General features: G+C 37.3%; 1 protein-coding gene across 4 annotated transcripts in view; it reads left to right on the forward strand.

Moving 5' to 3' along the window:
- The window catches only part of KDM4C (lysine demethylase 4C), a 428,281-nt gene that overhangs the window by 89,005 nt on the left and 312,613 nt on the right, over positions 1–26,663 (forward strand). For all 4 annotated transcript variants that reach the window (XM_054032415.1, XM_054032416.1, XM_054032418.1 and 1 more), the window contains 3 exons: positions 11,576–11,625; positions 21,393–21,496; positions 25,382–25,519. In XM_054032415.1, the coding sequence (XP_053888390.1) occupies positions 11,576–11,625; positions 21,393–21,496; positions 25,382–25,519 (292 nt within the window). The remainder of the gene's footprint in view (positions 1–11,575; positions 11,626–21,392; positions 21,497–25,381; positions 25,520–26,663) is intronic.

Genomic DNA, 26,663 nt, shown 5'->3' on the forward strand with positions numbered 1-26,663 from the left:
CTTTGTTTAATAAAAGCTAGAACAGGAATATAGTAAATGTCATAGGCATTATGGAAAGCTAAGGAGCCTATGTTTGATTTATACAAAAATAGCACCACTAATTTTTAACCTAAATATTGCTGAATATATAGGGCATTAATTATGCTGCAAAATATTTCTATAGAAAACAAGTGTCATCGCAGAAAGTAAAATATTACTAAACATATATTACACTACATTTGATTTCCCCAAATCAACATTTTAATTTTACAACCTTTAACATAAGTTAGAAAACGACATGCCTTAAAGTTAAGAAGAAATTAAAGTAACTTGTGCTATATAATTGCAAACATTAATGGTTGAGCTGAATAAATGTATTCAATTTAAAGCAAATAGATTTTATGGAAGAAAATATTAGGACTTGTTAATCAACATCCAAAATAACATGATGTACTTTAATCACATAGATGGCGACATCTACATTTCTGTTGTTTTATAGATAAATTTAGTTTTATTCTGTGGAAGGGCTAAAAATGGATGGAAAAGGAGGGTGACATAATGCAAGGCAAAGCAAAGTTCCTAGAGGTGCTGCCCTCTGACCTAACTCTCATTATTAAATAAATAATGTAACCTAGAGCTAAAGATCAAACAGAACACAGGAACATTGACTTCAATGTCTGGAGCATGTCCAGAGTTTGAAAAGAGCTCACGTAAGGGATTGTGAGAGGATTGCGGTAGGTTCTTTCTTGGCCTAGTCAGCATTGCATTTGGCTTGGGGGAACAGTGGTGTTCCTTCTCCTTGAATTCCCTGATGGGTCCTGGGGAGAACAGCAGGGAAGAGAAAATTGACAAAATCCAAAAGAGTCACAAGCAAATACATAAGCATTTCTATAAAGTATCTATTACTGTACATTAAACAGGAACTGGAGATATGATGGGAGACCCTTGAGAAACCCAGAAATTAAGTGAAAGAGCCCAAGACTTTTTGCCTTCCTCTCTTAGGAATGGTAGACTGCACACAAAGGTAGTTTACAGAAACCTGAGGGCTGTGGTTCCAGTGGTCTGTCCACCTTTCTGGTCTCTCTCTCTTTTTTTTTCCCCACAATGCATTCTGGCTTCCTGATTAATCAGTTCCTCTAAAGGTTGCAGTGTCCGCCTCAGGAGTCAGGCACCTGCTATCCTTGTCTGCTAAACACAGTGGCACAATATGGATTGTGTGTGGATTGTCTCTTACACAGGGTGAAACATAAAGTCTCAGTATTACCATATGGGATTGTACTGGCTACCAATGCATTTTTAGTCCATTTTGACTAAAGGTGTGTGTGTGTGTGTGTCTGTCTATCTATATAGATATAGATATATACACACACACACACACACACACTTCATTTGAGAGCTTCCTCAGATACTTTCCCATCTTTCTTTGAAGGACTAAATATTCCCAACACTAGATTCTGGACTCCAGGCTGAGATGAATGAGCCAGTTCTTGGATTACATAACATACATGGTATTTTTCTCTTCCCTAAGTGGATGACTTACAAGACAAACAGGCACAGCAGAAATATTATAAATTGTTAATTGCAAAGTAGAACTCAGTCGTCTTATGTTGGGCAGAGGGTTGTGTGGTCAGAGGGCAAAGTTATAAATTCACTCATATAAAATATAAACAAAAACAATCTAGAAGGGGACACTGACACATTTTCAGGGTTACCCCCGTTATCCTGGGTGAATTACTGCCATCTGTTTACAGTGGGAGAGAGCTCCGTTTGTGCCCCACCAGGGAAATTCTGCCCACTTACTTGGAACACAGGCACTCCACTCCAGGCTCTGTGAACCCTGCTCTTTCCCTCTGCAGGCTAGCAAGTTGCACATTTTACTGGGTTACATTTAAGTGTCCAGTTCTCTACCTTCTGGGCACACACAATGTACACTTATTTGTTGTCTCTGTGGCAACAGTGCACTTTTGGGTTCACTGGTTTAGTAAAGGAATGTTTAACCGTATTATGCTGTTAAGAACGGCCATACTGGGTGAGACCAAAGGTCCATCTAGCCCAGTGTCCTGCCTTCCGACAGTGGCCAGTGGTGCCTGTAAAAGGGTCCGGACTCACCCCTGCAGCGCCTCCTGCTGGTCCTCCAGGGAATTAGCTCACCAGCCTCTGGAGCGCCCACTGCAGGCCAGTGATCCGCCTTTCCTCTTCTCTGGCCCCCGTGTCCCTCCCAGGACCCCGGTGCCCCTTGCTCTGGGTGCTGCCCCCTGGCAATACCCATACATATGCTAGGTCTCCCCTCCCAGGGGAACCCCCACCCACTAACTCCACCTCGCCTCAGGATAAGGCCACTGCCAGTCACCATCTAGCCCCCACTCTCTGGGGCAGACTGCAGTATAGGCCACTCATCGGCAAGGTTGGGTTCGGACCTGCTGCCTTGGCCTAGCCCTGGGCTGCCCTCTGCAACCCCCAGTACCCCTTGGCCTATTACCAGGCCGCAGCCTGGGGCTATCCAGGCTGGAGCTCCTCAGCCTTTCCCCAGCCCTGCTCAACTCAGGTACCCTGTCTAGCTCCCTGCAGCCAGGCCCTTCTCTCTCTCAAGGCAGAGAGAGACTACCTACTGAACTCCCAGCCTCTCTATACAGGCCATCTGGGCTCTGATTAGAGTGTGGCCCAGCTGCAGCCACTTCCCCCAATCAGCCAGGGTTTTACCTTGCCCTGCCCCAGCCCTCTGCAGGGCTTTTCCAACCCCTCAGGGCAGGAGCGGGTGTCCACCCCGCTACAGTGCCCCAGAGGGAATGAACAGAAGAGGTAATCATCAAATGATCCATCCCCTGTCACCCATGCCCAGTTTCTGGCAAACAGAGACTAGGACATCCCTGCCCATGCTGGCTAATAGGTCCATCAATGGCTATCTTCCATGAATTTATCTAGTTTTTTTTTGGAATGCTGTTATAGTCTTGGGCTTCACAACATCCTCTGGCAAAGAGTTCCACAGGTTGACTGTGTGTTGTGTGAAAAAAATACTTCCTTTTGTTTGTTTTAAACATGTTGCCTATTAATTTCATATGGTAGTCTCTAGTTCTTATGTTATGAGAATCACTAAATAACACTTCCTTATTTACTTTCTCCACACCAGTCATGATGTTATAGACCTCTATCATATCCCCTCTTAGTCGTCTATATTCCAAGCTGAAAAGTCCCAGTCTTATTCATCTCTCTTCATATGGCAGCCGTTCCATACCCCCTAATCATTTTTGTTACCCTTTTCTGAACCTTTTCCAATTCCAATATATCTTTTTTTGAGATGGGGCAACCACATCTGCACACAGTATTCAAGATATGAGCATACCATGGATTTATATAGAGGCAATATGCTATTTTCTGTCTTATTATCTATCCCTTTCTTAATGATTCCCAACATTCTGTTTGCTTTTTTGACTGCCACTGCATATTGAGTGGATGTTTTCAAAGAACTATCCACAATGACTCCAAGATCTTTCTTGAGTGATAACAGCTAATTTAGACCCCATCATTTTATATGTATAGTTGGGATTATGTTTTCCAATGTGCATTACTTTGCATTTATCAACATTGAATTTCATCTGCCATTTTGTTGCCCAGTCACCCAGTTTTGAGAGATCCTTTTGTAGCTCTTCGCAGTCTGTCTGGGACTTAACTAGTTTGAGTAGTTTTGCAAATTTTGCCACCTCACTGTTTACCCCTTTTTCCAGATCATATATGAATATGTTGAATAGGACTGGGCCCAGTACAGAGCCCTGGGGGACACCTCTTTCTTCTGAAAACTGACCATTTATTCCTACCCTTTGTTTCCTATCTTTTAATCAGTTACCAATCCATGAGAGGACCTTCCCTCTTATCCCATGACTGCTTACTTTGCTTAAGAGACTTTGGTGAGGTACCTTGTCAAAGGCTTTCTGAAACTCTAAATACACTATATCCACTGGATCCCCCTTGTCCACATGCTTGTTGACCCCCTCAAAGAATTCTAGTAGATGGGTGAAAAGTATCAGGGGGTAGCCATGTTAGTCTGTATCCACAAAAACAATAAGGAGTCCAGTGGCACCTTAAAGACTAACAGATTTATTTGGGCATAAGCTTTTGTGGGTAAAAAACTTCACTTGCATCTGAAGAAGTGAGGTTTTTTTACCCACGAAAGCTTATGCCCAAATAAATCTGTTAGTCTTTAAGGTGCCACCGGACTCCTTGTTGTTTTAGTAGATGGCGGAGACATGATTTCCCTTTACAAAAACCATGGTGACTATTCCCTAACAAATTATATTAATCTATGTGACAATTTTGTTCTTTACTATAGTTTCAACCAGTTTGCCTAGTACTGAAGTCAGACTTACCAGCATGTAATTGCCAGGATCACCTCTGGAGCCCTTTTTTAAAAATTGGCATCCCATTAGCTATCCTCCCGTCATTTGGTACAGAAGCTGATTTAAATGATAGGTTACAGATACAGTTATTAGTCCTGCAATTTTGAAATTTGAGTTTCTTCAGAACTCTTGTGTGAATACCATCTGGTCCTGGTGACTTATTACTGTTTAGTTTATCAATTTGTTCCAAAACCTCCTCTAATGACATCTCTATCTGGGACAATTCCTCAGATTTGTTTACCTAAAAAGAATGGATCAGGTTTGGGAATCTCCCTCACATCCTTAGCCGTGAAGACTGATGCAAAGAATTCATTTAGTTTCTCCGCAATGGCCTTATCATCCTTGAGTGCTCCTTTAACATCTTGATCGTCCAGTGGCCACACTGGCCGTTTAGCAGGCTTCCTGCTTCTGATGTACTTAAAAATGTTTTTGCTATTACTTTTTTGAGCCTTTGGCTAGATGTACTTCAAATTCTTTTTTGGCCTCCCTAATTATATTTTTACACAATTATATTTTACACTAGGTGGCACTGTAAAATACTTTATTTAAACGAATATGTACCAGACTTTACAGAGCATTAAAGGATCTTGTGATGAAAACATCTGGTGCATATAAGCAAGCTCTGTGACCAGTCCATGTCTGGGACAGAAGTATGTGGTGTGGTGTGAGGAGTAACCTAAGAACAGAAACAGAAGGAACAAAGCAATAAAGGTGGCAGGATGTCATCAAAATACCATTCTTTAGTGCCCCAGAGAACTTCAACTTCGACAAACCTTCAGAATGGATAGACTGAAAAAAATATTTTGCAAGATTTTGCATTGCTACCAAGCACCATAAAAAAAATGGAAATATGCAGGTATCTTCTTTATGCTATGAGCAAGCAAGCAGAGCTTGTCTTTAAATCTTTTGACTTTACTGAATGTAGTCAAAAAGATTACTATGAAAGAATTCTGGCTATGTTTGATGCATACTTTATACCTGAGAGAAATGTGGTTTATGAAAGAGCATGTTTCCACCAGAGAATTCAAGAACCAGGGAAAATGGTGAATGTTTTATAAAAGCTCTGCATACATTGGCTGAAAACTGTGATTTTTGGGAATGCAAAACATGAATATATCAGAGACAGGCGGATTGTTCGGTTAACAGATAAAAACTTTTCACAGCACCCACAGTTGTAAAGAGATTTAACCTTAGCCACGGCTATACACAGAGCAAAGCAGCCTGAGCTGATGAAACAGCAGAACCCAGAGGAACTTAACAAGCTTGAAAAACCTGACACTAGCTTAGAAACTATAAACAGACACTTGAGTGTTAAAAGTCATTACTATAAAATCCCCAAGGCAAGGAGAGAAATCCTAGACTAAGAGGGACAAATTCCAGCCTACGTGCAGATGATGTAGGAAAAAGTCATATCCCAAGAGCAATGTTCCCTCTAATTTTTTCAGTCCATGTGCGGAATAAATTTTATGTGCACCGAGATATGTGCAGATGTGTGCCACCAGTAGAAACAAAAAATCTAGATATGATTTTTTTTTTTATATATAATATATATATATTTTTTAAAAAGTTACCATAGGGCTACTTGCTCCAGCCAGGAGAGGTTAGGCATTTAGAACTTACTACTCAAAGAATAAAAGAACAGGAGTACTTGTGGCACCTTAGAGACTAACACATTTATTTGAGCATAAACTTTCGTGATGTAAGAGAAATAAAAATTATGAAATGCATAGACCAGTCAAAACACTAAAATAACACAGTCTGAAAGATTAAAATTACAGAGGATATATGTGCATTGCAGGAAGTATCAAGAAGTAACAACAATAATACAAGTATGTGTTGCGAGGTGAGTGTGACACAGAGACTGTATGTATGTGAGACACACAGTGTGTTCTTTAATAGGAGCTTTAGTTTTCTGTAGAGTACCAACACTTTTGGTTGTACTTTATGGAGTTGTATAGTTTAATGAGTTACAGTACAATACACAGCACTATATACATTAATTTGTCTGCCTTGGCCTGTGAAAGATGTGAGCATATATTTTAAATTATAGTGTATACACTGCTGTGTGTGTAATGTGGAATAGAGGACAGAGAGACATATAAGCAGTTTGCCAGGACAAACATGGAGAGAAAGAGATTCAATTTTAGGAAGATAATGAGATGCTACTAAAGCTGCAATAAAGTGAGCAGAATAAAGTTGAAAATCTCCCCGTGGTCATTTCCATTTACAGGACTTCTGAAATGGGCATGAGCTCTGTTACAACTGTTGTAACTTGCGGATGCTGGCCATCTTGATGGAAGAATCTTCTTATTTTAACGGAGCCCACTGAGTAGTGGTTAAGTGTATATGTGAATGAGGGGTTGTGGTTGGGAGAAGTCAGGAATAGCTTGAGCCTCTAGTTATATAGCTTGTTCACTTTCTGTGCTTTTTCAATTAAATACAATAGTTTTCAATTCCTTAACATTTAGAAAAGAAATAAAATTGCCAAAATATGGTATAGAGGTGAATGTGGCTAGGCTTGGGCTTAAGGGGTTTCAAGACCTCCGAACTGGGAAAAAAAAGATTAGTTTGGCAGATAGGCGGACTGGGTGGAAAGGGAGAAGAATCCTAGATGTGAGTCACATTTACCATGCGCAGAATAGTAAAATGGCCAAAGTATCACATACATTTTTGTTCTATGCTTACCACTTGACATTTGAAACCAAAAACAATTCAAGGTGCACTGATCATTTCAGTGGTGATATTTGTGCAGTACTTGCTATATTTAGTCTGAGAACTATGCCAAGAAGCAACTTCTAGCCTAAGAGACCAATGATAGATTCCAGATCCAGTATCTTGTGAACCACCGGGGCTAGAAATGAATACTGTATCCCACAGTGTATTCTGCTTCCTAGTAGTATACCTCATTATTTTCTTGTCCTGCCAGGTCATGAGAAACTAGGGTGACCAGACAGCAAGCGTGAAAAATCGGAACAGGGGGTGGGGGATAATAGGAGCCTATATAGGAAAAAGGCCCAAAAATCAGGACTGTCCCTATAAAATCGGGACATCTGGTCAACCTATGAGAAACTGACTCATAAATTCACACAATTCGGATTACCATTTTGACTTTAGGCATCCAGGTCAATTCTGACTTGATTTTAGTGATTGCCATTTTGAGAAATGTCCCACAGTGTCACAGGGGCACTGATTGGAGTCACCTGGGGAGGAATGTGTGGTCTCATGGCTGACTGGACAGTTATGGCCCACTGTCTTAAAAATTACTATATATAGTTGATTTAGAGAAACAAGAAATGGTAGGCCAGCTCTTACTAATTGTTTCACTTACTGCTAACTCTCGTGCGACTCCCAGTATTTAGTTACAGGGGTTCTTTTGCTTACGTTAGGGCACACTATGTTCAACACCAAGCAAAATAATCACAATAATTAACCATGGCTATTTTATTATTAAAAAAAGGAAAAGAAAACATTAAACAACACAAATGATAAACTGGTTATTTCTATTACAATCTCTTCTTTAGCTCTTATTGTGGAGAGCTTTTAACAAAGATTACAACCCTGAATGTGTGCTTTCCTCTTCCTGTATTAAGACCAAAGTGTATTGTTTCCCAAAACGATTGTGACTCCATTTTTTTAGTATATCCTTTAATATCTAAGAATGTATGTAGCTGGGCAAAGGAACTTTGTTTCAGGGAAGGTAGACCTACTGGTTATTAATAAATCAGTGAGTTTATAGTTGACAAAGTAAGTGATCTTAATTACATCCTATTAAACCAAAGAAAATATTTAAATCATTCATTAGAAGAAGCCATTTAAGGAGCTGTCTTGAGGTAGGCCAGTTAATCAATATTCCGAATGTCCAATACAGTTACATCCCATTGTTTCTCTGTTTACCAGTGTTTAACCCCTTGTTCTCTGCAGCGGTACCTGGCCTAACCATTTGGTGATTAATAGGAGAAACTGTTAGTCTTTTAAATTACAACAGCATTTCAGTATTCCAATGAAATCATTACAAGAGTTTTAAATCTAATTCCTTGGCATTGTTTTAGTTAACTTCCTCTCACCAATCTATGCTGATGTTTTGGGGAGGTTTCCTTGGGTTGGTTTCTTCTTGAGTCTTCTCTGTTTTTCTTATCTGCCTGTAGCAGCTTGCTTGTAGTGATGAACAGGATTAGTTGTGGAGTGCTGTCTAATCAGAGTAGCAGGGGGTCTGAGTGTGCGGTCACTTCAGAATTATTTAAAACCTCCTTATTTTCATGAAGTTATAGGTAAATGCTCCTCTTTTCAGGTTGCAGTCACTCTTTCATTGTTTCCATGCCTTTGGCATTGGTTTAGGTGACACTTTCAGCTCCCGAGGAAGAATCGTTTTATGCATATGCAAAGTTTCTTTAATTGCCTTTATTCTTGTGGCAGGAAAGATCCAGATAACTTGTAAAGTTAATATTAAGTATTTCTTTTTATTTAGTTTGTTTTCTGAGATATTCTTTTAATTTTATCCGAGATTGACAGGAAATGAAATTCTGTTTATAAAAAGTCCACACTCTCCTCCTGTTCTTTATATGAGAGTTAGTCATTCTCAAAACAGTTTTAAAAATTAAATAACTTGTATAAGGACTTGAGTTTAAGCTGTTGCTTCTGTGTGACAATTTTTGGAAAGATGATTTTTCTCATCTTCTTGAGTGGATTGAAAAAATAAATTCCCCATTTATATAAATATTTTATACTTAAATAGCTGCTTACATTAGTAATTAGTTTAGCATCAAATAGCACTCCTATATTTGTACATAAAGCATCTTATTATTCCTATAACAATATCAGGCAGTTACTATATGAGGCCTGCATTTAGATACAAAATATTTGCAAATCTTCATATTAAAAGAAGCTTAGGCCATCAATCAGCATTTGAGAAAAAAACACAGGTTTTCACCTTTAAATGGAACATGTGTTGAAAGTAACTAGTATTTTCTGTAAAACATTTCCTACCAGAAATATTTTCCAAGTTTGAAGAACATTTATGGTGGGAAATGTTTTACAGAAGATATTGGAGCAATATTTAGTTAAAATAGGTAGTGATGTACATTTTGTAATTTGGTTATCTGTTATTTGTGAGGTTGTGAAGCTTGTTAATTATTTGCTGTGTGTGATTCTGTTCTCTTTCTGTATTAGGGAATGTTGAATTATTGCATGGTCAGGGGTTTGTTGGTTTTCATTTGTGGCATGGATAGTCCTTACACAGGATCATTAAATTATAAAACTAATTTAACTGTTGAGAATAGGCCATTTCCACCTTGACTGAATTGGCCTTATTAGCACTGACCCCCCACTTGGTAAGGCAATTCCCATCTTTCATGTGCTGTAATATATATACTGCTTACTGTATCTTTCACTCCATGCATCTGATGAAGTGGGTTTTACCCCACAAAAGCTTATGCCCAAATAAATTTGTTAGTCTCTATGCTGCCACAAGGACTCCTCGTTGTTAAAGCTAATTTAAGTATCAGTTGAGGAAGGAAGTTGGATGGTTTGGAGTTGGACAGATTATTTTATTATACCACAAGTATTGGTGAAACTCAGTGAGAGAGGTTGCCATGATTTTGCTTGGGTTTGGCTCTACCTAATTACATGGGAACAGAGCTTTAACAACTCATGACCTGAGTCAGATGGACAGACCTGTGAGGCGAGAGCTAATTTAATCTGGGAACAGTGCAGCACACCTTTGATATTAAGATCAGGTGATTTATGTTTAATTTGGGTTTAGGGGTTACCTGCGGTCAGGTGAGCAATGCTTTTTCTCCTTTGCTGTGGGCTGCTTACTTTTTTGTTTTATGGTGGCTGTTTCCAATGAAATTGAAGTCACTGTGCCATATTCTCTGGAATTGTTGTCATTCTACTTGACAACATAGCTGATTATTTTATGGAAGTAAGTGACGCCCACATTTTGTGATCCAATATTTTGACTGGTCATGTCTAGAAAAGCTCAAGTGAACCACTGTGCATACTTTCATGGTTAATGAACTTTTCCAAGAGATGATCCTGGACCAGTGATCAGACAGTCAACTGACAGTTCAAAATTTTTTCTATTATTTGCCAGTTTAACTCCTACTTTCAAAGTACTTCTTATATAGTTTGGCTGTTGGACCAATCTGAAAACATTCATATATGGAATAGGCTGATAAATACATACTTGCTGATTTTCACCTGACCAAAGCCACATGTTTATTCTGTATAGAAAATATCAAATGCAACCTAACACTGCCATAAACACGTAAAGTGAAATAGAAGCTGATTGTGCACACACATCACATATGCTATTGAATCCAAAAATTACAAGCTAATTAACATCTATGGTAAATCTGTGAAGTAAATAACAAAATGCTAATTCATTTTTATATGATACCATGTGCTGCTAAATTAGGAAAGGGAGTATAATCTTCCTGCATTACAGTAATCTTAAATTTTCAAGCTGCAATAAACACTAAAAAAGAATGTGATACTACCAATGATTTTTCTTCTCACAGATTTGTTGTGACTAGACTTTAATAAAAAATTAAAAAAATTCATTGAAATCAAAGATTGAAATATTTCCAAATACAGTATTTTCATAAACACTATTGAATAAATATTGAATTTATGAATGCATATTTCTTTGAATTATAAACTGATATAAGTGTAATGATTTATGATTAACATAAACTGTCTCATTCCTGCAACTCAACTACAAAGAACAAATATGAAAAATGCATCTTAAATTCATATTTTTCAGTTGAACTCTTGTTTTATGAAACATTCAAAGAAAATAATTGTGTATGAAAGTTATGCTGCTTTGGTGTATATGTTAGTCTTATTTAAAAATAAAAGTAGAAATAAGTATCTGCATTTCTTTTAATTGGAATAACTGTATACAGATATAATTACATACGGGTATTGCCAAACTCTAGAAATTCAAAACCGTATTGGTGACTAAAACATTCTTAAACTACAATTTATATTATACTAATCAGTTTTTAAAACTAAAAGTAAAATAAATCACTTTATTTTCTTAAAAATAAATCAACTCCTAGTTTTTCCTCATGTTGTTTTACACTGTATTTTATATTAATTACCATATTTAGTCTCTCTTCTTTCAGATAGTTTGTCCATGCAGAATTATTATTTTCATAATTGTAGCGCTAAACATTTAATCCGTTTCTTTGTGTAAATTTTAGGTATGCGATCCCTCCAGAACACGGAAAACGACTTGAAAGACTAGCTCAAGGTAATATTTTCAATATTTCTAATCAAAGATGTTTGTTTCAAAGGTCCTTGATTTTCAGGAGTTTCTTTGATTTCAGGTAAAATAATTTTACAATCTCAGCTCTCCTGATTTAATATGGTTTCAGCCTTCTTAAAATGGTGGCATCTAAAATGCCTGAAACATGGTAGATGAATATTATTCAAAACATTTGTGTGTGTGTGTGTCGGGGGGGGGGGGGGGTGCGGGGGCGGAGAGGAGGGAGGGAGAAAGGAGGAATTTAAAAGCAATTGAGGCTTGGTTCTTAAAACTTAATATTTTTCTTGACTTATTTTTTTACTATATTATAGATACTTGTTTTGTCTCCAGATTAAAGTTGAGAATTATGGATAAACAAATAAATAATTAGACCCATTTCTGGTACTGGTACCACATGAGCTGCATCTCTTTTGAGATGATATTTTCACCAATTAAATTTGAAATAGAGTTAAGCATGTTTTAGTCAGGTGCTGTAGGCCGAAGTTTTTTCTGTTTATGGGTTCAAATGTTTGTTTTAAAGAGCATGATCAGATGCAAATTACCAAAAGTGTATGTACGTATTTGCCTAAACCCAAATTGTGTGTGCAAAAGGATCTGATACATATGTGCAAGTAGGGCATTTGCACGCACACATACAATTATGCATACATTTGGGTTTAACTCTCCCTTGAGTTAATTCTACACTGGTCCCTGAGAACAGTAATATGTGGCATAGCTGAACTGAATTATTGACACATAATACCAATGTCCTGTATGTTTGTGATCATTAAACCATGGTACCATGGCCAAATTCCATCTTGGCTAATTACTGTCTACCTACTTAAATTCCCCTTGTAGTTCCAGTTGAGAGAGCTTTCCTCATTTTCTCCTTTCCGAATCCCATTATACCTTATTGTTGAGGCCTGCTATTTACCACCATAGAGTTCACTGCAGTTCAATTGTGAAGTGAGTGATCCTTAGTATAGGAAGGACCGGCAGCGTCGCCTATTATTGAGGTTGCCTGACACTTCCCATTATTGGACCTTGTGTTCAGTTACTTATAACTTGGCAAAACTTTTACCATTTGGTCTGAATTTTTCCATATTTCATGTCTGCCTCAGGCTGGTGGTTGTTGTGGTTTTTGTTTGTTTGTTTGAAATGAAAAAAAAACACACCAAGCATAAAGGTTGAGCCATCTGCAAGGAGGCTAGGGAAGCAGACGTTATTTTGCCCATGTTAAAGTCTTGACTTTTTTAAAAAATTCTTTAGTGCATCCAGATGGTTGAGCAGAGACATGAAGTTTGTTAGGGTGTGGGGAGTGGCCTTTGTGACAGGGATGTGCCTTTTGCAGTCCCTGTGAAAATTTGCCCAAGTTGTAAGCTTTTACAAAAAATAAAATAAAATTGCAGCTTGCATATGCTCAGTAGAGACTTCTTCAATTTAAACAGGTAAAATCTTTGAAGATTCCGTTCACGTGAGAGACAAGCTTTTGAGCTACACAGAGGATGACTGGAGAGTCATTTCTCACTCTTTCCTGGCCCAATGACTATTTATTGACATTATGAATGACTAGGAATGGCCACCATGAATGTCAAATTGTTGTTTGCTGGGTGATAGCTGTGCTGGTGTCAGAATATTAGAGAGATGAGGTCGGTGAGGTAATATCTTTTATTGAACCAACTTCTGTTGGTTTCTTTCACCAACAGAAATTGTTCCATAAAAGATGTTAATTCACCCACCTTGTCTCTCTCATAAATAGTCATTGAGCCAGGGAAAGAGAATGAGAATGATTCTGTAGCTGGTTGTTGGGGCACTTACTTAGGATGTTGGAGACCCAGGTTCAGGCTCCAATGACTATTAAATTACTTGTACAAAGCGGAAGAGCTTCAACAGGAGAGATTGAGAATGACTGATACCGGAATATTCTATAGACTTGTGGTTATTGCACTCACCTGAGAGATGAGACCCATGTTCAAATCCCTTTTTTCTCATCGGGCAGAGGAGGGAATTGAACCCAGGTCTCCCACTGGGCTAAAGGTTATAAGAGAGGCTGCTGTTGCCGCCGCCTTCTCCTCAACATGAATTCACAAATAGTTTTGGGTTGCCAAAACTGCATTTTCACTCAGCTCTACTTGTGTCAGGATTATCCTATTATTGAAAATTCAGCTTTTTGAATGGCTGAAACGAGCAGGTAAAGACTTTGCATTTTTTCCCTCTTGTGTTGGGCTTTCTCTTAAGGCTCGAGCCAAAGCCTATTGAAGATGCTGGGAAGACTCTTGTAGACTTCAGTAGTCTTTGGATTAGGTCCTAAGAGATACCAGTCCTGTAGACTACATAAGAAGTTTATTCATCCCAACATAAAATTTGGCATTGGCTACTAGTTTAGCAGACATTAAAGGTGACTATCCCACCACATTTTTCACTTGTTTTGGTTAGTTCGATGCTCCATCAAATTTAAAAATGAACTCCAAGAATTGCTTTCTTTTAAAATCATATGGACAATTATAGAGACTAGTTAGTTTTACACTTGTCATTATATTATGAAAGTTTTGGCAGACTAATAGCTATAAAGCTGGTATGTTCTAATAGCCCAATATATTATATTAATAATACCAACATAATTGAATCTTGAACTTCTGGCAGGAGCAAACTATTCTCTTGAATATTAAAGTGGATGAGTCCCTGTGTCTGGATAGTAGATTAGAGTAGGATATGGAAGGTGATTACTATAATCCTTACATACACATGTAATGAACTTTTTACTCCCTCTGACTATATATTCCCATACTTTATTTAATAATTGCTCCATAATTCCTTATTATTTTGTTGCTAGTAGAGTTTGAGAAAGAGGCATCTGTGATCTTCATGATGTAGTTACTGCCCATTAAAACATGGTCAAAGTTTTAAAGAAAGCTGTTTTAAAATGATGAAAATGTCATGTCAGCCACATGGCTGCAATTTATCTAATCAGTAAAGGTTAATAAACTTAGAGGATGATGAGGACTTCAGACTTAATTACATGTTTATTCAAAACTGTTTTTGTGGCATATTTTTTGTGGAAATGCAACAGCTAAAAAGCTGCATGATTCAGAGGTTTAGTCTTGCTGACCAGATGCCTACTGAATTAATTGAATACTCCTAAATAATTAAAATAAAATAATGCATTAAATGTGATGAAGCATTACAGGTTGTCTAGGTCAAGGCAGTACTTGAGACAGAAGATTGAAGAAAGGCTGGGATATTTTCCATTATCTTGTCTGCACATCATAATTATCACACTTGCCTTTTATGCATGAATGCTTTCATCTTTGGTTTCCATTGAAATCTTGATTGACTGTGGCACCTACAGATATTTTATCTGAAAGACATTAGACTTGCATCTAATAAAGGCAGCAGTTTGATTTCGCCCTTCAGCTGCTTTCTCATTTATGTAGTTTTTTTCAATTTTATGTAGACATAAATGTAATAAAAATCTCTAGTGAGCTGTTATTGCAATTTTTAAACTTGTTGTTATGTTCATCTGTAATACCATAGAATCTTAAGGATTTTTGTTTGACAAAGTTGGTTGGAAAATAGAGGCAGAGCAGCAAATCATAAATGACAGTTTGGAAGATTTTTAGGTTCTTTAAATAGATTCCTTAATTGTATCGGCTATTTTAGAAAACAGGCGACATCTATCTGAGATGTTCAATTATGTTACACAAGGGGACTAAGGCAGAGTGTAATATAATCTAAGTAGTTTGTGAAGAATGTTTCAAAACTACAGTATATAGCATAAGCTGATCTACTTAATACAGAAGTTCATAACTACTATTTATTAATAAAATTATAAGTAGTTCTTGACGTGCAACTTAATGCAGAACTTGAGATATCTATATCTAGCTATCTGTCACCTCATGGTTGCAAAAACTGAACATTTGTAGTTGCTGAAGAGTTAAAGCTTTTGTCAAATGACAATTTTATTTTAGTCAGTTAGTAGAGATGGAAATGAATAGATAACCAACTTTAGATTATTACATATGCATAAGCATCAGTGATAATAACGCTCATTTCATTGCAAGCAGCACTTGCTATCTTCTGTGACTGTAATAGTCTGTACTTACACAGATTGTTACTGTCTTCCAGAGGTCACTATGACCATACACGCTCATCCTCCTAATGTTTCATTTTTCTTGCAGTTTGGAAAATATTAAGTTTCAAAGGGTTAATACATTACAAGTCGGTTATATGTTAACATTCTAACATTCTGGCTTGGGTGTGCCCTGGGGGGCAGGGGCAGGACCTTGTGTACGCGGGGGCCCCCAACCCCTCACTTTTGGGAGGGCTCTAGTGCCCTTGTTTCCAGTATGGTTCCACAGGGATTGGTTCTTGGCCCTATGCTATTCAACATTTTGTCAATGACCTGGAAGTAACTATAAAATCATCACTGATAAAGTGTGCGGATAACACAAAAATTGGGGGAGTGGGAAATAATGAAGAGTACAAGTAATTGATTCAGAATGATCTGAAGTACTTGGTAAACTGGGTGCAAGAAAACTGTGTTTTTAATATGAGTAAATATATACATTTTGGAATAAAGAATATAGGCCATACTTACAGGACTGGGCATCTGTTCAGGGAAGCAGTGACTCTGAAAAAGCTTTGGGTCTTGTAGATAATCACCTGAACATGAGCTCCCATTGTGACCCTGCGTCAAAAAGAGCTAATGTGATCCTGGGATGCACAAACAAGGAAATCTCAATTAGGGTTCAAGAGGTTATTTTACCTCTATATTTGGTACTGGTGCAACTGTTGCTGGAATACAATGTCCAGTTCTGGTGGCCACAATTCAAGAAGGTTGTTGGTAAATTGAAGAGGGTACAGAAAAGAGCCACAATAATGAGTAATGAGAAAACATGCCTTAGAGTGATAGATCCAAGGAGTTCAATCTATTTAGCTTAACAAAGAGAAGGCTAAGGGTTAAGGGTTGATTTGATTACTGACTATAAGGATCTATATTGGAGTGGACAACCTGTGGCTCCCAAGCCACATGCAGCTTTTCAGAAGTTAATATGCGGCTCCTTGTATAGGCACCGACTCCAGGGCTGGAGCTATAGACGCCAACTTTCCAATGTGCCGGGGTGGGGGGTGCTCACTGCTCAACCCCTGGCTCTGCCACAGGCCCTGCTCCTACTCCACCCCTTCCTGCCCCCTCCCTGAGCCTGCCATGCCCTCGCTCTACAGGTGACAGTGCTCATTGTTCCCTAATGGTTTGGCTTATCTATCAAGCAAGAGGTAAATACAACTTTTGTCTCAGCTGATCCCAGTTGTGAGATTGCTCTCCCTCAATGTTTGAAACCTTTTGTGGCCTCAAGGTCCAGTGTCATACTGTCCTGTATACATGTGTATTGCTTGCCCTCAGATGCAGCTAGTAATCTGCTTAGCAAATTGTCATTTATGTTTTCATAGAATCATAGACTTTAAGGTCAGAAGGGACCATTCTAATCATCTAGTCTGATCTCCTGCCCAACACAGGCCACAGAATCTCACCCACTCACTCCTGTATCAAACCTATGTCTGAGCCATTGAAGTCCTCAAAACATGGTTTAAAAACTTCAAGGTGCAGAGAATCTTTTGACAGTTTTGTTAATCTTTTACAGGGTTCATTTCAATGTACTGTAAATTACTTTATTATGTTGTATAGCACCCTGGGCATTATAGCAGGTAGTTAGTGGGGCTTTTAAAATCAGGATTATTATATTGTCATGATTGCATCATGGCAACTGAAATGCATGTGCTGAGGCTCATTGGTATTTATCTGAGTAGCTCACTAGTAGTTTGCTACCCAGCGTTGCCAAATAAATTGGTGAAACTGCGTTGCGAGGGCTGCTGTTAAAAAACGGTCTTTGGGTTTTATTTACAATTCCGAAAGGGAGAAAAAATTATATGGCTGTTGTTGAAAAAAATTAGTTAGCACTAAATTTTAATGAAATGTGACACAATAATTAGTCCCTTCAGTTTCAAAGAAATCTTAATAGAGTTCCTAGTTCTTGTGTAGTGAAAGATCTGTATGACAACTTCGCATCTTAATTGAACTTCATATCCTTTATCTAAGAATCTTTGTGTTGTTGGGGTTGGGGAGTCAGCTAGAAAGGAATGCACAATTGATATGCTTATCAGAACCTGCCCAGGCAGACATGTTCAGGTGATTGTTCTGGAGCCTTTAAGAGACCCTAATAGACCTTAATGGGAGAATTAACATGGAGAATAAAACAGGTTGAGGGTATAGATTGGGGCAGAGGGGAAGGAGATTGGTTATTCTGAGAGAATGTTGCCCTAAGTTTGTTCATTATTTTAAGACATGAAGAGTATTAAGATAGCTGAATTGGATGATTGGAAATGTCTTCTTGTTAAAGAGTGAACATGCTCCAAAGAAATAACCATGTTTTTGAATGGCAAAAGAATCTCTGCATGTGCGCGCGCGCTCTCTCTCTCTCTCATATAGAGTTGACAGAAGAGTCCAGATATTATTTCAATGTCTTGTACCTAAATTTAGTGCCAGTCCAGTAGTGCTTTCTATAGTATTTTTAAGCATATATGTTTATTTTTACCTATCCTTTCATTTAATGATGTTTTCTCTCTGTTTTTATGCAGTTGCCAATAAAACATTATTTTGCTTAAGACAAATGGAATTCAGTTTGGACAGGGTAATTTTGGGGCAGTTTTTGGTTGGTGCCCCACAGAGGACAAACATTCTCTAACCTCTCAAGAGGCCTGGAGTGTAGACTTCTAAGCCTACTAATCTGAATCCCCCAGATTTTCCAACTCCCCATATTTTCCCCATAGATTCCTAAAGTTGTACAGACATAAAGTGTCACTCTCTATATAAATGAAATCTAGTAGTTGTTCTGAATTGATATAAAGTTTGTTATAAGGACTTATTTTTACTCTGTAAAATAATATTGCTGATATACTCTCGTACACTGAAAACAAGACATTGTTTTCAAATGGCTTTACGTTCCCCCCCCCCATGTTAATGTGAACTTGTAAATACAACTGGAAATTATTTTGCAGGACCCATTAGGAGTCCTTGGTGGAGCAGAATACCAATTGAGGACAAGATTTAAAGAAATAAGAGTCTAAAGTTAATCATCTAAATTTATTTTTAGACACCTAAACAGGGCTGGGCATCTTGGTCCCATTAGGTGCTCAGCATTTTTTTTTTGAAAATTGGGTTTTGTATTTAGATGTCCAAATATGGATGTACCCTATTTATGAAAATATTGACTTTAGTTTCCAACCCATTTAAATTTGAACTATTTTACATTGTACACAGTGATTTTGGTGAGATAATAGAGGATATAATTTTAGAGGTTCATTATAAATATAAATTATAAACTGATGCAGAGTACTTAATACACTGCACATTACCTTCCTTCAGTAGTTTTCCAATTTAAGTTAACTTATGGCCAGTCACCACATTTGTTTGGGCCCTGATTACAAATCCATATAGAAAGAGAATTAAATAGATTCTTCTTTCATCATTGATTTTAATTTAAAATGTAATTCATGTAATGTAGTACAAACCTACAGATTTTACAAGTTTGATGGGTTCATTTAAAATGAACTGCTAAGAAATAGCTTTTAGTATTGACATATCTGTTGACAACCTTCTCATTAATGATAAAATCCCTTAAAGAATAACATGGAGTGTTACACAGGAGTTTAGTGGATGAATAAAATGGACTTTTATTGGCATGCACTTTCCTTTCTCTTTCATGCAGTGGTGTGGTGAGCAGATTTTTGTAATTAAATGGTAACTTGTCCTAACTCATTTATCTATCCTGTCCTTTGTGTTCGTATATGAGAGAAAGCAGATCAGAATGTGGTTATCATTGAGGAAAAATGACCATTACTTTCATGTGACCATGACAAAGGGAAAATGTGTTTTGTCCCTGTAAGCCAGTTATATCATAAAATACAGATTGTTTATTTGTTTATGTATATTATGACAAAATTTAGAAACTGTAATATTTTACCAACCCCTTCCATCCTGTTTCATTGTCATATACTTTTTTCTTTGCAGTAGAGCATTCCTAATTGTTAACTAGGGAATCCTCAAACCCATTAATTTTCATAAAACAGCAAACATTTCACTTTATATCTAATAGCAGAGTGCTTAGTGAAATCTTCTATACTTAACTTGAGACAGTGTGGTCTCTTGGTTAAAGCAGATGTGTGGAAGGTAGGACATTGGGATTCTGCTCCTGAATGGGCCCCAAAACAGTTTGACCATTGGAAAGTCATGTAACTTTTCTGTGCCTGTTTCCCTCTTTGTAAAGTGCTTTGGGATACTTGTATGATAGATACTATATAAGTGCAATGAATTATTGTTACTAAGACTTCAATAATTTTGCAAAACATACTCTATAGTATATTATGAAGGTGGTATAAATAATAAACTAAATTGAAATGGCGAAAATGAATTATTTTGAAATGATCTGCCTTAGGTATTTTAAAATCATGTATGTTTGCTTGATTGCTAACCATGTGAATTTCAGTGATCCTCAGTCATTAGTGCCATGTACTTTTCCCTTGTAAAGACTTTCTCATAACTGCTGATCACTGAGTAACTTGGGCAAACAGAATTGTCTTCTTTATAATTTGCCTACTCCTCTCACCTGGTTCATTCAGTAATGTTGCAATCCAGTCTTTGTAGCACTATATTTTATTTCCATTATGTCACATTTTGATGTCACAAACCAGTTTCTGCCATCACTGAATGAACGGAGCAGGATGACTAGACTGATTATAAATAATGAAGATAGTATTTAACATTTAAATAGCTCTCTCTGTCTGTAGAACTCAAAGAACTTTCCATTTTACATGTGGGGAAAGTGAGGTGCAGAGAGATAAGTGACATGCCTAAGATTAAAGAGGAAGTCTGTAGAGGGTCTTGGAACAGAACCCAGACCTTCAGAAAGGAGGGTGACTTTGTTTTTAGTGATGGAAACAAACCTCTTTCTCCTCCATCTAGAGCAGCATTGCTATCTAATCTATCTACATTTCATATTTGGGGGAGAGCTTTGAATTAACCTTAACTTTTAAACAAAATATTGCCATCTGCTGAACCACCATATTACATCAGTTGTTTGCTGATGACATTGCAATACTGCCCCATCCGGAGGCATGTGGCACAAATATTCAGTGCTGGCTGTCAGCCAGATTGGGAGGAAACACTTTCAGCTAGCGATTGAGCATCAACCATCATCACGGTAAAGAAATGGCTTGAGCTACTGCTTCCATAACCTCCAAGCTGTATATAAATATAGTTGAAAAATTAGGATTAGCCTTGAACAAAGCAACATCAGGGAATAAGAATTGAAGATTCAACAAATGACGTGTGTCAACTTGTTTGAGATGGAAACATATTTTATTTTAATATTTTAATTCCTTGGAGTAATTGTCTTCCCCCAATAAACTGGAAACACTATGAAAGCATAAAGTCCAACAAGTGAGGCCAAAATTATTATTGAAGTATTTTTTTCTCTTATTTTAAACCTAAATTCTAGCTAAACTCTAGCAAAAAATAAGATCTGAAAATCAGGCTAATTTATATAGGAGAGAGCTTTGTTTTTTATGTAGATATCACCGTTCATTGACAATGATGAGAGAGAAATTCCAACAAAAGTATGCAACTATATGGTTGATTGTGCTTTAAACAAAATACAATGAAAATTTCCTGTTCTTGTTTTAAGTGAAGAAATCTAACTTTGCTTATTTTGCCTTATTAGGATTCTTCCCAAGCAGCTCTCAAGGGTGTGATGCTTTTCTTCGCCACAAGATGACGCTGATTTCTCCCTCAATATTGAAAAAATATGGAATTCCTTTTGACAAGGTACAGTAGAATTTAGTTAATGATGTGCCTCTGTGCTTAGTATCCAGGTATGTGTAGCTACAAAGGCAAAGCAAAACAGTATCTTTTTATTCAGGCCCAGATTCCAAATTACTGTTGTTAAAACAAGCTTCTGGGCTGTTTGGTTGTTTCCTTGGTTTGGTCTGGGATTTTCAAAGGAGCCTAAGGGGGAGATAGGTTGCCAAATCCCGTTGAAATGTAATATAATTATTTTAATATGAAACAGTTTGAAAAATTAAAAGCTTTTATGTTCCAAACACATTTAGTAATAGCTTAATTTTTGAAGCCATCAACAGTCCATTATGTAATATTTTTTGATATTTGGTAAATACAAATTTATTTAGATTGGTACTACTATATTAATTTATACAACTCTTAAATAGTGGTATTAGATCATATTGTGTTTGGATAAAACTTTTTAAAGAAATGTTTACATGAACTATGCTTTATTGTTTTCTTTAAGTAATGCAGTGTAATTTTTATTGGCATTTTGTGGTAATAAGTTTCAGATGAAAATAAAAGATGGAATAAATGTTTGAAAATTTATTTATTGTGAAACTTTAATGCAACTTAGATGTACTCAGAAATACCATAATAATAATCATTAATAATCATCATCATCAGATGCTCCTTTTCTGGGTGACAGATTATTTTCTACAAAATTTAGTGCATATGTTATTCTTTTGCTTTGTGCTGGTCGATAGTGACTGAGTGAGAATGGGTATACAACATGAACATTTTATGTAAAGCAGGAGAAATAAAAAAAGAACTTTGGCTTGATTAAAAAAATCTCCTTTGGGGTTTGAGAAGGATTAAATACTTAGCTGCTTGAAAAAACATTTAAAATACTCTGTGTATCCTCCTCGCCACTTGATTTCTCTTCCCATGATCCTAATTCTTCTCTATCTAAAAGCTTTTTCACTTGTGACTAGGTGTGCACTTCATGTGGGTGCAAGGCAGTGAAAGTGGTTTTTTTGTTTTGTTTTTTGTTTTTTAAAGTGGCATCAACCTATGCCAAGATTCATTCAGCACCTTGGTGAGCCTGACATTTGTTTGTGTGATATTGAAATTTAGCAGCCCTCTGATCATTATACAGTTATGATCATTATACGGATTCTTGATTTCCCACCTCTAGCTTTTCTAAAGTGAATAGAGGAGTCCAACAATAAGCCTGTATATTTTTCTCACCCAAAATCCACTTGCAGAATAAGCCTATCAGTTTTTGTTTATGATTGTTGTCTCTATTTTCACATATGTGATTTACTTACTTATAGGTAGCAGGAGGATCTATGTAGATTAGCTCAGCTGCTCACCTTTTCACTCTCTAGATTGTATGGCTACGTAGGGCCTCCTGTCTTATTCAGTTTAGATTTATGGGATATTATTAAATGAGGTTAAGAGAAATAATGTAACTACTGATTCTTTTCATAACCTTGTAATTTATCACTAATGTGTCAAATAAAATCACGGAATTTGGATCTATTGTTTTGGATTTAATGAACATTAATCTGAGCAGTATATTTTTCAGCATATGGAAATGGTAGAAGCATAAAGTTTAATAACTTGCTGGCAGATTTGTTTTTAACATTGTCAGGCTTGTGTTTGGGGTAGGTAGGTGAGTCCAGAGCAATAAGGTCGGTTGCTTTATTTCAGTGTCTTGGACTTTCCCATTTTCTATTTTTAAAAATGTGTTAGAAATAGGTAAATAGAATAAATTTAGTTCTGTCACCTAGTGTTAGGAAGAAGCAGCCTGTACCCGAGTGCAGTTTTAATTAATGGGATTCAGTGAGAATGTGAATAGGAAGAATCAGGCTGTGATCTCTCATGGCTTGCTGTGATAGAACTGGAAACGTGCTGAACACTGATAAGCCAGCCTACGCCTACCAGGTGACAGCTGAACTGCCGCGTTTTGCAAAAGAACACCTGCTAAACTGTCATCAGTAGGGAGGTGCATGACAAGATAAATTTGGGAATTGCTGGCACTGAGAATGTTCTTTCTTATACATCCCTGCAACATGATTTGAAAACTCCAATCACTGTGTGTGTTTGTGTACTATATATTTATACACATGCTTATGCGTATATAAAGCATCCAGTTGCTTCACATTTATGCTGGAACCATAGGATGGTTTATATATTTGTATATAGAGTATGACTTTTTTCATTCTTTAATCTTATCTCAATGTAGTTTTTGCTATCTTCCCCCCCCCTCCATTTTGGCCCAAAAGTACTGTGATGGTGGTGATATCAAGAACATGCCAGTATCTGGAATGCCATTCCTTTGGGTTTCTTGTTGCATACAAACACAGAATGCACACACTACATTCATATGATTGTGAGAACAGAGTTTTGAGTATATGTGGGGTCCAAATGAGGAAATTAAATACAAAAACTATTAGTATCATGATTGAGAGTTTAAGACATTAAAGGTAATATACATTTCTACAGAAGTATAGTGTGACCATGTTATGTTGGCTGTGTAAAAGTTAACTAACTTTGAACTTTCTGCCTTTTACTGTATTTAAAAGTGCAACCACATGTTGCCTTACCATAGTGTCTTTTCATTTTTGTGATTTTGTCTCACCTGACTGTATTGTTCAGGCAAAGCATTATTAGACCCACAGAAGACATCCCTCTGATCATTAATGTCTCCTAGTCTTCCATTAACCAATAACCACTGCTTGGTGACCAAACATCTGCCCTTAAGTATTGTTCACAACAAATAGATTCTTTCCACTGGCCCTATTTTCTGACCTACATTTAGTGTCAAGGGGCATGTCAAATGAAGTATATGGATTTTCGTTCACCTCTTTACTCTTTGATCACTAATGCCATCAAGTAGCTCCTATCAGCCAGTTGAAGAGAGGATGTGGCTGGGCCATCTGTTCAGCAGCCTCCAGTGAGCTCATCCTTCCTGCAGCCTTTGATGGCTGGGGTCTAATGGAGCTCCCAATGGAAAGTAAAACAGTCCCTAACTGATGGGAACTCTTGAGAATTGCAAGCAGTGGTTCTGCTGCCCGTTCTCCATTGATGAATGGAGCAGACCCAAATAGCACATGGAGGTGCATATTACTCCACTAGCAAGAGAGAATCCTGCCCAACATGACTAACTTTATTCCACTGTTTTCTGAACATTTATATTGCATGCTGTTCACTATCTGGTATTCAACTTTTAAGTGTTTGGGGATTCTGTTTATATGAAAATGACTATACTGTACAAAATATAGTTGTATATTTTGTAGTGTCATTGGTTTTTTTCCCTCACTATAACTTAATCTACTGAATCAGTGAGCTGCAGTCTCTTTCCACTGAATCACTCTCCATTGTATTTTGTAAGGAAAAGTGATCCAGGGCCGACGAGAGGAGGGGGGGAAGCCGGTACAAATTACCGGGGCTCGGTGGTACGGAAGGGGGCCCGGGGCCTGGCTTCCCCCCCATCTCGTCGGCCCTGTTTAGCCGGTCCACCCTTGCTGGGGGGCCCGAACCCGCTTCGGTGGCCCTGTAGCAGCAGATGTTTGGCTCATACCTTCCACTGCTGGCTGCCACCCTGCCTTGTCTGGTCACTTTAAATCTTATGCTCTACTCATTGTCCCCCGTGTATTGTTAATAGGGGTCGTCTGCTTTTGTGAACGCTTTCTGAATTTGTGGCCTACTCTAATGTGGGGATACTGATGGGCAAGAAGCTTGTTATTTCAAAATGTAGTCAGTAAAGTCTCCTCAGGTGCATTCAGGTCTGCCTATATTTAATCCAAATTGGATGCTATGTGCAAATGCCAAAATAGACATCAGCAAACATAATTTTCATTTCTTTAATAAGAGAAGGTCTTTTTAAACATGTTGTTTGTGTTTTTTTTTCTTGTTATGTAGATCACACAGGAGGCAGGGGAATTTATGATAACCTTCCCATATGGATACCATGCGGGATTTAACCATGGTTTCAACTGTGCAGAGTCAACCAACTTTGCCACAATCAGATGGATTGATTATGGAAAAGTAGCTAAATTGGTAAGTAGGAAGAAGAACAATTAAGTTCACCTTGTACATCATCCTGTCAATGCAGTAATATTCCATATTGTGCACTTACTAGCATCTTCTAACACTTGCAGTATATGTATTTGTTATTGTAGTAGATTTTATGTATGACTTAATGTGTATATTGTATGTTAAAAATCTTTCCATAAAAATCTCTTGAAAAAGAGTTAGGTTTATATAAGGCCATATAAATTGATAATTAAGTTTGGAAGGGAGACACAGAATTTTTCTGTTCTTCTGAAACCCTATACATCTTAGTCCTAGAGGCAGCTTGGAAATCCTCTTATTGAAGTCACATATAGCAATTCGGCTCCCTTATAGAATTTTATATGCATCTTGGAAAACATGCCACAGACTTGAGGGGAAATGTGCCTGTTCAAAAGAGGACAAAGATCAATAAGAGGGCTGACCTAAATGAGCAAATTAAACTTTAATCTGTAATGTTTTTTTTAAATGGCAATATTTTGTGATAAATTAAATATGCTCCCAGAGTGGCAATGTTTCATAATTTAAAATCTAATATATTTTACAAAAGAGCAGTTTCGTGTCACTGTTTTAGTCTATGCAGTGATGTTGTAGCTATGTCAACCTGAGGATATTATAGAGACAAGGCGGATGAGGTAATATCTTTTATTGGACCAAGTTCTGTTTGTGAGAGAGACAAACTTTTGAGCTAAAAGGTGTAGCTCAAAAGCCTCTCTCTGACCATCAGAAATTGGTCCAATAAAAGATATTGCCTCACCCAACTTGTTTGTTCTATTTTAGTCTGAAATTTGGCATATGCAGCATGTATTTTTACATTCTGTTCACATACAGCATGTGGGTAATATACTGAATCAAACGTGTGTATTTTGTTCAGCAAAAGGTCATTAATGTTGTACAGTATTTTATATGATCTCTCCACTATTAAAAAGTATGGATTATAAGAGCTTTGTTTAGGATGCTTTGATAAATATGTAATGTGGAGCCACTTTGCAGACCGAGATATTTTGTACTGACAACAGCATCTACAAATTGTGTACGTGTTACATTAACTAATGAGATGACAAGTGAATTAAGTTCAAAAGCAAACGTGGGAGGAGGCAGGGTTGCAACAAAATAATCCAGGAAGAGTATA

This window comes from Malaclemys terrapin, chromosome 6, assembly GCF_027887155.1.
Source record: "Malaclemys terrapin pileata isolate rMalTer1 chromosome 6, rMalTer1.hap1, whole genome shotgun sequence".
Lineage (NCBI taxonomy): Eukaryota > Metazoa > Chordata > Testudines > Emydidae > Malaclemys > Malaclemys terrapin.